The sequence below is a fragment of the Procambarus clarkii genome, chromosome 50 (assembly GCF_040958095.1).
Source record: "Procambarus clarkii isolate CNS0578487 chromosome 50, FALCON_Pclarkii_2.0, whole genome shotgun sequence".
NCBI classification, from domain to species: Eukaryota; Metazoa; Arthropoda; class Malacostraca; order Decapoda; family Cambaridae; genus Procambarus; species Procambarus clarkii.
In genome coordinates, this window is record NC_091199.1 from 7,047,527 (window position 1) to 7,060,588 (window position 13,062).

Below are 13,062 nucleotides of genomic sequence, written 5' to 3' on the forward strand. Positions count from 1 at the left end.
CACCTGTGACTGATACAGTGTCACCTGTGACTGATACAGTGTCACCTGTGACTGATACAGTGTCACCTGTCACTGACACAGTGCCATTGTGAAAATGATTCCATATGTTCCACCAGTAAAGGCATACAGTCACTATTTACACTTGAGTAAGTATAGTGACTGTATGATGAATGAGCATCAACCTATAAAAGAACCAACTCGATTCCCTCATTATATACATTATATATATATATACATTATATATATATATATAATTATATATACGAACAACCTTGAACGGTCTCCAGGCATATATGCAACTGAAAACTCACACCCCAGAAGTGACTCTGTTATATAATTATATATAAAACATCGATAAAATATATATTTGTTTGCTTTTCCAAAAAATTACTTTTCATAATTTTTAATAAATAATACAAAGGAAAGAGTTCTCCCGGTGGAATGATTGAGTAAGATTGGCAGACGAGTCATGCTGACCCAACACCGAGACACACGCCAAATATCTTCCCTTCTCCTTCCTCAGGTAGGCTCTCGTCCGGAAGGTTAATTAAACCGGCCTACCTGAGTCACCTCACCTGCGGGGAGGTGATATGTGTATGGAGGAGGCGAGGTATGTGGAGGTGATGGAGAGGGCACGTTACTAAGAGGAAGAGAAGATGCGTGAATGGAGATGGAGGGGGGAAGAAGAGGGAGGGAGAGGCTATGGATGTTCCGGTGTCTGTCAGTGGCCATTGTGGAGGACAAAATTAAATCAGCAAGATGAATGGGCAGGAGCGACCAGAGGTGGACGTGAGGCCTAGTTATGTAGGCCATTGTTGCCCTCAAGGTCTCGCCCGCCACGCAAGCAGTAGACATTATGTTGATGATGGAGCCTTAAAGTAGTTATGTCTATGTTTACAAATGTCTCACAACTGATGACGATCAAACACTTCTCGAACGGTGTTTCGCTCACGACCTGTGTTCGAATCCCACCTGTGTCAATGCTTCACTCACGTACTTCAACACAAATAGTGACAAACAGAATGTAAACACCTAAGCAACACCAAACTATACATAGAATTATATTTTACAGTATAATAACATTAACTTATGAGAACAAACCTATTGTTAATACACAGTATATTATTAAAACTGATGAATGAGTACTCACCTAGTTGTGCTTACGGGGATTGAGTGACCCCAGAGTGTTCAATGTTGGGGGGATGGCCGCCACTTAACGCGCCTAGGCTGAGGACAAGTTGCCTTTAAGCGTGTCCAAACCTAAAGTGTTCCATGGGTGTCCGGTGCCCCTTGGTCACAGCAGATTGACTGAAGGATATGACAGAGTGGACTCTGCAATGCCCTTTGGGCACAGCCTAGTTCAAGAGGCTTCTTTGTACCCCTCGACCACCACCTAGTGCTTCAGGGCACCATCCAGGTGCTCTATGGTGCTCCCTGATAATGAAGCACTAGTAATATAGGATATTAAGAGATGCCGAAACCTCGCGGATGGTACATAAAAAATATTCCACACTGGGCCACCTGCCGAGTTCCCAGTTGCTCTTGGCTGCCTCTAGGCATCCTAAGGAGCTTCCTAAACGCTCCTGGCGAAGGACTACAGGTAGATAAGGACACCATCTCCCTCCTCCCCCTTCCTTCAAGAAGGCCCATGTGGCTGGCGGCCAAGAGAGAAGATGGTATCAACCGGAAGTGTATCCTAGTCCCGTTGGTAAGGCCTCCCTGCGTCCATCGGCCGCCTTTAGACCGAAGCAATACAAAAACTGACATAATCTCTGCCTGTCGACGCTGCCCTGAATCGGGGTATGGTCCTTTCCGACACGAGACCATTCGACGAGGCTAGTTTTTCCGTTGGTAATTTGTATATTATTATTCTAGGAAGTATTAGTTTAGGTTAGGCTGTATTAGGATCGGGTGGCTTAAAGTTACGTTAGGTTCGGTTTATTTGAGTTAGGTTGGGTTAGGTTAGGTTTATTTGAGTTAGGTTGGGTTGAGCTAGGCTAGTTAGGTTTCAAAATCTGTTAGCGAATCGTCTTGGATATTACTTGTATCGTCTAAGGCTCTGTAATTGTTAGAAAGATTCCGTGATAGTGCGTCGGGTGTGTGGTGGTGGTGGTAGTGTGACTGGTGAAGTAATAGTGAGGTGGTAGTGGTGATGACTTTGGAGTTGGTGATAGTTGGGGAGGTTAGGGTAGTAGTGGTAATTCCCTTCTTATTTTGTATTGTCTGAGAGTCTCTGTCTGCTCTCTCTCTCTCTCATCCCCCTCAATCATCAATCCATCACTCCCTCTCCTCCTCCTCCTTCTCTTTCAGACTTGATTGAGACATTATTCCTCCTGAAACACGGTTGATAGGCTGTGCACGACCTCTGTGAAGATATCCCGTTATCTATTGTAACCTTCTCGTGGCTGTGATGATTTGTGTGGTGGAGTGTGAGGTGCGGATGTGGTAGTTGTGAGGAGTCAGAGGCATGAGTCAAGGAGCTCCAGGTTTTATGAGGAAGATGCTGAATATATATGCCTGTGTGTGTGTGTGTGTGTGTGTGTGTGTGTGTGTGTGTGTGTGTGTGTGTGTGTGTGTGTGTGTGTGTGTGTGTGTGTGTGTGTGTGTGTGTGTGTGTGTGTAGCACACACAGGATAAAATATTTGCTCTCACACAGAGGCCAAAACTGTATTTTCTCTCTCATTTGATACCAAAAATTCTCTTTCGTTTCTCTATCGATAATCTGTTAACTTTGAAAAATTTGATATCTCTATCCCGACCCATTTGATTTTTTGCTTCCAGTTTGTTATCGTCGAGACAGACGACTTGATTGGCTTGGCCTCTCGTATGGAAAATAATTACGATTATTATGAATAATGATGAGAAATGTTAGCAAACAGCGATAATCTGGTGCGAGAAAGATTGGTTAATGAACCCGCCAATCACCTTGTCGCTATCATCCTTGTGAACTTATCAGGATGAGGCTAATCTAATAAATACAGTTTTACTGCTGCCTTCAGATTCTCGAGTAATAAGAAACTTTTTGTTTTTAATTTTCAAAGTTTTTTATGTTAGGTTTAATCCCAGTGGTTATCTAAGGTGTCAAGATTATGTTAGTTTGAAGCAGTGTCTCTGAATTATATTTTATATATAAGCTGTAATGTTTTTATCTTCTGTATAATAATATTGCAGTTATGCTTCCACCTTCAACCTAAATTAATTTTTAGTGGCGTTAATTATCAGGAGAATGTGTTAAGCGAACATGATTATATATCACAATGAAAGGATATAAGAAGAGGATAGCTAATGATGGGAGAATAGATAGGAAGACAGGATAGGAGCTGGGATAGGAGTACAGAGTGAAGAAACGGTTCCCATCCACTTGGACCATTGGGCATCGAAAGCCGACCTGCAGTAAGCTATCTACGTACCAAAATTTGTATAGCAAATAAACCTGAATTACAGTCAACGGATTGGAAAGAAGATTAAAGAAATCGTATATAAATCGAATTGATGTTGTTGTTTAAGATTCAGCTACTCCGAACAAAAGATCCAAGTAGCACGGGCTATGGTGAGCCCGTAATAAATTAATATACTTGTTGGAAAGCAATGAACTACTGACATGTGGGTACCAAACATCGGTTACTCGCCCCATGAAGTTGTTTAGCTCCAAAAGGCGATGATTCACAGTTCGCTATGAACATCAGGCAAGTTACTCATCTGAATACACCTCGCCTGCAATAATTTCCCCATCCCACCGTCTAGTGAAGATCTCAATTCCAGTTTTCAAAAGCCTGAGTGTTGAACAGCTGTAGGCGTCCCCAAGGCCTCGTAGGCTGGCCCTAACTGCTGTTTGTGAATTGAGTCATTAATGGTCATCCCGCATAAGATTAACTCGGACAATGGGGCGGTTTTGGGCCCACTCCAAAAAACCAAGTGTTGTTGACAAGAGGTTTCTCTTCGTGTGAGGCGATCTTGGGGTAATTTCACGCTGGATTTGGCTTCTTGTGTGTTGAGTGCTCGTGTCATGACTGGGTGCACACACTACCACCCACTGCTCTGCAACACCGCCCACCACTGCTCTGCAACACTGTTCCACACCACCACCCATTGCAACACTGTTCTACACCACCACCCACTGTTCTGCAACACTGTTCCACACCACCACCCATTGCAACACTGTTCTACACCACCACCCACTGTTCTGCAACACTGTTCCACACCACCACCCATTGCAACACTGTTCTACACCCCTGGTCAAACCAGTACACACCACCAAGTTCTACACCACTGCTCTAGAATAGGTTTAGGTTAAGTTTACAATAGGTTATGGTAGGTTTAGTTATACCTCTAGTTGGTTTAGGTTAGGTACAGTTGTGGTAGGTTTTGGTTAAGTAGAGTTAGGCGAGTATTAGTTTAAAGGTTACCTTTAACTAGGTTAGGCTACGTAAGGCGATAAACTCACTGTTGCATGATAATGCATGCTGTATGTTCTTACATGTATAGAAGATATGTATTAAGTACTGTATTATCTGTGCTCTTATTAACCACTAGAGAGGCAATTATGCCAAATAAGTACAATCACTTACTATGCCCTATCTACAATAATGTACCATTGCCTTTAGCAATGTTGTACGTTAAGAAAGCAAGGACGGGTTCTATAATTCACGCTACCATCTCATTTCCACAAATTATACATAATAATGTCCAAACCTATAATCTGTTATATATTTCCAAGCAATGAAACCTTTTAAAACTGTACGGTTAGTTCTATCAATAAGTATAGATGGGGTGTTGTTTTAAGTCTATACGCTTATCTTGTTCCAAGTATTACTACTCGAGTTATATATTGAAGTTTTCTAATATATTTTTTTTCATCTTTTCTACTAAAAAAAGAATTACCCGGAAAGTTTGATGCATTGTGAGACACATACCTTTTGTGCTCTTGGCTTTTGTAGCCTATTTAGTTAAAATTCGATGCTACAACCTATAACTGCCTTGTTTATGTATAATTCACTACAGTAGTGCGGCTCTTACTTTTCCTGCAGTGAAGTAGAGAAATATATTTTACGGACAAAGCAGTTTTTTAATTGGGCGGGACACCCAGCTGGGAGTATAGATAATGAAATTTGCTTCTTACTAGAAGTCTTGTACTTGTCTTGTACTTGACGCTGTAACTCTAGATAGACGTGTTCAGCAACTAGAAATTATAGATCAGTACGCCATGATCGATTAAATTTGTGGGTTGCAAAGTTATATCCGACCTGCGACATGAGGCTGACCGGCTACTCTCCACAAGATGGAGAGTTTAACATATTTAAACATGTACCGGTGCCCTGGGGTATATTCAGGGTATATTTGGGTAATTTTAGCATCAGGGATGTAATCTCTTCAACCCGTGTTAATATATCCAGTTTTTATTATCATTTTATTAATATTATTAGTACGACTGCATAAAAAGGTAAGGGAAGAACAGAAGCCTATCTCAGCGAACAAGCAATAATTAATGAAAGTTATGACAGCGTAAAAGGCCATCAAGCGATCAGTTCAAACGAAATTCTTGGGTCCTTAATCCTCAGCGTGACTCTACAGAGCCTTATAATGATTCCTATTGTCAATATCAACTCGGGAAAGATGATGAATAATTGCCATGCCTTCCGTATGGCTCAAAGAATTTCTATCGACATTCAAGTTACATTATTCACTCTTTTTGGGGGTTGTCATCCCTCTCAATGCAGTTCTCATCGTTTTATGAGAGAGAGACAGAGACAGAGACAGAGACAGAGACAGAGAGAGAGAGAGAGAGACAGAGACAGACAGAGAGACAGACAAAGACAGAGAGAGAGTTTTCTTTGACGTAGTTATCTAAGAGAAGTTTCGTGTAAATTTGATTTAAATAGGAAATAAGTTATTAGAGATGACAATATAGGATTCTGTTGTATATTGCAAACTGTTTAAACAAATGGGGGCAGCATAAAAATAGCCTAAGCTACTCTATTTATATTATTGTCTTGATAACCTTACTTGAATTTGATTTTTTTGTTTGTTTACGTAATGTGGAAAAATGTTGATAGATCCTTGTTGTGCAGAGTTCAAGCCTAATATTTGTCCTGGGTTTGTTGACGACTACTTTGTTATCTCTAATGGTCGTTCACACCTTGCTATGGTTGCTTCGTGTTTCAGTTATAAACTTTAAAACGTGTCATTTACTTTCGGAATTTTTGAAAGTTCTAAAATATATTTCCTTTCCTTAACAATGGAGGTCAATTTGTTAGGTCAGTTCACCGTAAACCCACATTCACAGGATTGGGGGTTGTATTACCTTAACTTTTGTCCACAACTATGTAAACTGAATATAATCTCCGTTCGAAATATAAATGATATGATATTGAAGTTAAATTTTGCATGAATTTTTAGCTTCAACTGATTTACCTAGTAAAATATTTTACAGAATTCAGAGTTGACTCTTAAATACCAAATTGAAACCTATTGCCGAGATTCTCAGTCGCTAAAGACACACATTACGTTAAATTCCTGTATCTATAATCTAGGTACTGTAAGCTATTACGTTAGGAAGGTACTTCAGAGTATTCTAAGAAATAAATATGTTTCATATTCGTGTTTACTAACAATAATACCATTGTAAGCTGTTTAAAATGTAGTGAACCATTACCCTTGAAACTCACACCTAGTGTTTCTATCTGTTTAACTAATCGAACCGTAACAAAATACTTCACGAAACTTTTGAACACCGTATTTGTGAACATATAAGCGTCTCTTACCTTCCTGGTCCGCCTCTTAGACAATGTGCATCTTCTGGTATTAGCGATCACAGCGAGGGTAAAGACCACCTTCCACCTACAGCTATTTCGCTGTTCTGTTCTCTAGTTCGTCTCTCCTTCAGCTCAACATTTCAGAGACTCGATCTTTAGAATGAGTCTCTACGAATCAGGAGTCGAACGGTTCAGAATCAAGTTTTTATTATTGTTTTCTTCTGCATATATCTGTCCATTATTTTGTATTTGTATATATAGTTTAATTTAAGTTTAGAATTTTTAGTCAATGAAATTAATCATTATATAATTTTGATTTATATTTAATATTTTCAGTTAATCTTGCGTGGTATATATTTTCTTTTTGGCACTTAAAAATAAACACTTATTTAAATCTTAAATTTGGCACTTATTTAATTCTTAAAACTGAAGATGTATGTCTTTTCAATTATACTTTTCATAAATGTATACATCTATGCGAATTTTGTACACATATACGAATACAAAACTTATATCAAATACATTACAATACATATATACAAGACATATATAAATGAGCCTTTTAGCACAGTGATCAACGCTCTCGGTTCACACTCCAGGTGCCCAAGTTGTTGACCAAACCGGACTGAACCGTCGTCGTTTCAACATTTTCTGATGTGTGGTTTGGTGATTCCATCGTTCAGCCATGTTATTGTGACTCATCGTCTGCCCAGGTTGAATCCCCCCCGGGCAGGACAGAAACGATTGGGCAAGTTTCCTTTCACCTGATGCATCAGTTCACCTAGCAGTAAAATAGGTATACTAATAGTTGTGGGTTGTGCACTAGTCAGTAATTGTCCTAGGGAGACCTGGATAAACATAATTATAGGCTTCCTGTCCCCAAAAACGGAAATCTTCAAACAAAGCATTCAGGTTGATAGGCTTCGAAGCCTAAGTACACACCAAGGTTAAGAAATACAAGTGCGTTCTCGCTGTCATTCACACACACACATATCGAATGTAGATATGATTGAGCCCAGTATGTTCTGGAATCTGTACACCAGTTGATTGACAATTAAGAGGCGGGGCCAAAGAGCCAGAGCCTAACCCCCGGAAATACAACTAAGTGAGTACACACAGGAACTTCGAGAATAAACAATCCACTCAGACTAATTAAAATCTTTTTATTAATATTAAGAATAAGAAACCGTTTACATACACAACGACGATCATGAAAACACTGGTCAAAGTAAGCGGGAAAATAACATTGAAGAAATAAGAGAAAGCTATAGCGTTTTCGAGCGTCAGGCCTTCGTCAGGAGCCAGACTGGACCTTCATACTAATGAACACCTCATGCTTGAAAACATGTTATTGCTTTCTTTTATTTGTCATTATGGTTTTTCCACACACATTATATATATATATATATTCCACACATATATATATATATATATATATATATATATATATATATATATATATATATATATATATATATATATATATTATCTTCTCATGTACAACTACCATGTATAAAACTATCAGGAGACGACATCCTGATCAAACTAAATAGTATATTTTTTTTTAAATGCCACAAAAATAGTAAATATATTAACTGCTGTTTTCAATATCAAGTTCTGCACACATTTTTACAATTTTAAAATATCATAAATTCTCTTATACCACACTCAGTACTTACAGTCACAATTTATCGTTATATAAATCGATTAACGTATCACCATATAACTCTTATCATTCTGCTACAGGAGAACTGGTCTCAAAACCACACAGTGCGTTATAGGGAGAAACATCGAGTGTTTTCTTTAATCAATTTACGACATCTACACAAAATATGGGGAATTAGAAAATTTTAAAAATATTTAATATCAGACCACATCTGATTATCAAAAGGTCAGAGGCAACATGAACAAGGAGCCACGGTTTTTATCCTCAACAACCCACAATGTAGAACTGAAAACAGGAGATGCTTTTCCACCCACCGGGTTATAAACCCATGGAACCGCCTACCCGCTGAAGCCATAAATGCCAAAACTCTGTTGAGTTTTAAAATTCAAATAGAAAAAAATAATCAGGACAAATGGGCGGACCTTTGACAAGCCGCCGGCTTCCTGTTCTCGTTCTCTAAAGTGTTAGTGGCCCTCAGGTAAACATATGGGAAAATCATATATATATATATATATATATATATATATATATATATATATATATATATATATATATATATATATATATATATATATATATATATATATATATATATATTATTAAATATGACCGAATATATATATATATATATATATATATATATATTATTAAATATGACCGAAAATATATATATATATATATATATATATATATATATATATATATATATATATATATATATATTATTAAATATGACCGAAAATATATATATATATATATATATATTATTAAATATGACCGAAAATATATATATATATATATATATATATATATATATATATATATATATATATATATATATATATATATATGATCTATTTTATTTTAAATAACACATCATATTCATCTGATTTATTTTAAATAACATATCATCTTAAATCCTTTTTACAATAAACTTTTTAATAAATTTGATAACAAAAAACTTAAAAAATTCCAACACTATATACTGATTGTCTTAATATATGTAAAGGATACTACATATCAATAAGAGAGAATATCAGGTTATGTTTTCTGGCCAAGGTTGAAGAGGCCAGACGCTCATGGCTAGTCCCCCACCTTTGCAGGGTGAATGTGGGGGGGGGGGGTAGGGGTCTATCATCGCCACGTCATGGGTAGGCCCCATTGGTCCTATTAAAAGAGGAGATCGGCTCCAATGGGACCCTCCTCCCCGCCTCCCCCACACGAAATAGGTTGCAGGTAAGTGGTCTGGTCCCCTAGAATGTTATTACTTTACAACATTTTGAATATATAAATATAGAGCAAGGACTGTCACAGGCGGGTCGAGGTCGATGCCTGGGGTCGAGTGAAGCATAAGGTCAACCCAAACTACCACCAATTACATTGCCTAACCTTCTGGGGTCGACCCGGGCACCACCGGGTACCAAATCAAATAATTATATAATAAGTAAACACTTAATACACTTTGCAATAATTATTCACGGCCTTGCAACAAATATTTGTTAAAACTGACATGATAATTTGAAAGTAATCGATAACTGCCTGTTAGCAAGAATGATATACTTTTGAAAACTGAAATACGTAAGTGGAATTAAAAAAGTTTAAATAATATAAAATTTCTGAGTAGGACCAAAATCTGTAGATGTATATACACAGTGTTTTAATATAGAGCATATAATGGTTGTGTGATCTGTGGGAGGGAGGGAGGCAGGCTGGGGCTCCAGTGAGGGGCTGGGGGGGGGGGGGAGGGGTTCCAAGTAGGCCCAACCCACATGTTGGTTCAGGTAGGCCTATGTCGTCACCACAACCAGTGCCAGGGTCAGGGCCACCAGGCGGCTGGAGACACGCAGTTCTGAAAAGGTTCCTTTGTATGTAACTCCTCACAATTATAGCTACAATTTAAAAGGAAAATTATATATGAGAATAAAGCTACTAGTAACGCTAATATTAAAAATAATGATAATAAGATAATCAGTAGGAGGCGTGAAGAGGATACGAATAATAATACTAATAATAATAATAATAATAATAATAATAATAATAATAATAATAATAATAATAATAATAATAAAAATACTAATAATACTAATAATAATACTAATAATAATGAAGGAACTTACTACCATTCCAGAGTGTTTGAATGAAGGTGAAGATACAATACTTTTGTAAGTGTATTATTTAACCAAGTTTACAGATGACACCTTCAGTCTTCCTCAAGGTGACGTAAACAATGTCCTCAACTACACCCTCGTCCAAAACAAGCTTTGTTTACAATATTGTTTACAGCACTTTGATAATGACTGAAGGTTTCAGCCTAAAATTTGGTTTAATATAATATTTTATTGGGTCTTCTCCTCATGTTAAGTAATAAGAAGTCTTACATAGTAACTACAAGTTTAACATTATAATATACTGTGTATTATATTAATTAATTAAAATTAGAAATTAATAGCAGTAATGGTCATTAAAACTATTTTATTTACTAATTAATGACAATTTATGTTAGTCAAATTACTATTAACAATTCAAAGTGTTTATCACTAGAGAATAAATAATACAAATAATGAGTGGATGAAGGGAGAGAGGGCAGCGAGGCACTGACCTAGAGCTCCACCTCCTGGACCCGTCGAGGGCAACACGCCCTGAAGCGCCACCTTCATCTCAGAGTTGAACTGTGACATCTGGCTGGAGGAGATGGCTGCCGCCGTCGTGGGGCTCAGGTTCTTGATCTGGGGCACCTTCATCACCTGTAGGGTACACCACGGTGAGGGAGGGTACATCAGGGAGGGTGAGGGACGGTACACCACGGTGAGGAAGGGTACTCCAGGGATGAATTGAGTGCCGGGTTGATAAAGTCCAGTTTAGAGAAAACGGAAGCATCTAACTCATCTGATATTCACCAGATTAGTTAACTAAACAGTTAAAGTTGGCTTGCAATATATGTTGTTGTAGTAAGTTGCAATATTGCTCTCTAGTTTAGCATCATCGGCAAGTGTTGATACTGATCAATATAATCCGTTATGGAAGTTATTTATGACTGACCCTTGCGGCGCTCCTCTCGTCAAATCCGGCTGCTCCAAGAAATATCTGTTTAGTGTCACACATTGTTTGTGTCAAGATAATCGATGTTCCGTTTATTTTAATACACAACTGTTTAAGCAAAAAATGATTTAGCTTCTGAAATGCTTCTTTTGATCTAGAATTTCATCAAATGATTTAAGTACTTTAAGATATATTCTGCCAGTTACTTTCTTATTATCATGTAAGTAACAAATTCATGCAGGAATTTCATGTTGGAAATTCATGCTTGCAAATCCATGCAGGAAATGTTAGATATACATGGTAAGATTCTATTCTGGAACTTTCTAACTTGATGATCAATAGCTAAATATCCTTCAATTGTGCCTCGGACAATTGCTTAAAAGACATCACCAATTTTCACTCAGACAACTGTACCAGTGAGTTACTGTACTTATATTCATGTGGTAGTAACTCACTGTATGAATACAGAATCATCTTTAAGACATTGGGGCTGGGATAGACCCACCTTCAAGACACTGGGGCTGGGATAGACCCACCTTCAAGACACTGGGGCTGGGATAGACTCACCTTCAAGACACCGGGGGGAATAGATTGTATGCCAGCTGAGGTCAGACCTGAGAAGGCTCTGTCAGGCATCATGGCCAAGCTCTCTGGGCTGAGACCACCCATCAGGAGTCCCATCTCGCTCACCTGTCAACAGGTAAACCAGCTGTAATTATGTCCAATATGTCCCAACAAGTACACCAGTTTTCTTCTTTATATAGTGTAGACCAGGTATAATTATGTCCTGGTCACCACCTCCCTCACTGTCCCCTCACACCCCCTCCTTCCCTCCCTCACCGTGGCAGGGTCCCAGTACTGGATGTTTCTGTTGTCACTGCTGTAGGCAGCTACAGCTCTGGCGGCCAGGTTGACAGTGCTGTTCTGACCACTACAGTCCAGGATGCCCAAGTACCTCATGGCGTCCCTGGTGACCAGAGAGAGCAGCGTTATTAGTACATGTTACACTTTCACTTGTTACACTTGTAGAAACAGCAGTAGTTGTAGTAGTTTAGTAATAATATAGTTGTACTTTTAGTAACAGTAGGTGCTATAGCAGTATATATATATGTTGGGTAATATATAATGCTGTCAGTAGCCAGTGAAGGGTGCTCATCACATGGCCCTGTATGACTAACCATTCTGTGTGATGGGCACTTTTAACATCACTTTCATCATCACTTTTAGCTTGTTCTTGACACACTCTGTACTCCTGTGTGTGTGTATATAAAGTATTTGTTGTTTTATCTTTCCATCTGCCTTTCAATACTGTTATCCGTCCCTATCCACTACCCCGTTCCCCAGCAACATGAGCCCATACTCACAGGAAAGCGGTGGAGGGAATGGCGTTGATCTGGTCTTGAGTGAGGAAGCACACCACTCGCCCCAGCAGCATCAGGTCCTGTGAAGTCATGCTCGATGTGCTCTTGTACTTGGTTAGCACATTGTCCCTGAGTGCTCTCATCTGTTGAGGGGAGACTGGGTTATGGTGGGTCAGTGTGGGTGAGAGAGTGGGGGTTATGGTGGGTCAGTGTGGGTGAGAGAGTGGGGGTTATGGTGGGTCAG

The 13,062-nt window shown here is 38.6% G+C and overlaps 1 protein-coding gene across 1 annotated transcript in view; it reads right to left on the reverse strand.

Moving 5' to 3' along the window:
* Positions 1-9,294: 9,294 nt before the first annotated feature.
* Positions 9,295-13,062, reverse strand: part of LOC123772644 (uncharacterized) — a 51,432-nt gene continuing 47,664 nt past the window's right edge. The window contains exons 32-36 of the mRNA XM_045765897.2: positions 12,822-12,961; positions 12,298-12,424; positions 12,025-12,147; positions 11,018-11,162; positions 9,295-10,267 (exon numbers count right to left, since the gene is read on the reverse strand). Coding sequence (XP_045621853.2) covers positions 10,206-10,267; positions 11,018-11,162; positions 12,025-12,147; positions 12,298-12,424; positions 12,822-12,961 — 597 coding nt within the window. The 3' untranslated portion in view covers positions 9,295-10,205. The remainder of the gene's footprint in view (positions 10,268-11,017; positions 11,163-12,024; positions 12,148-12,297; positions 12,425-12,821; positions 12,962-13,062) is intronic.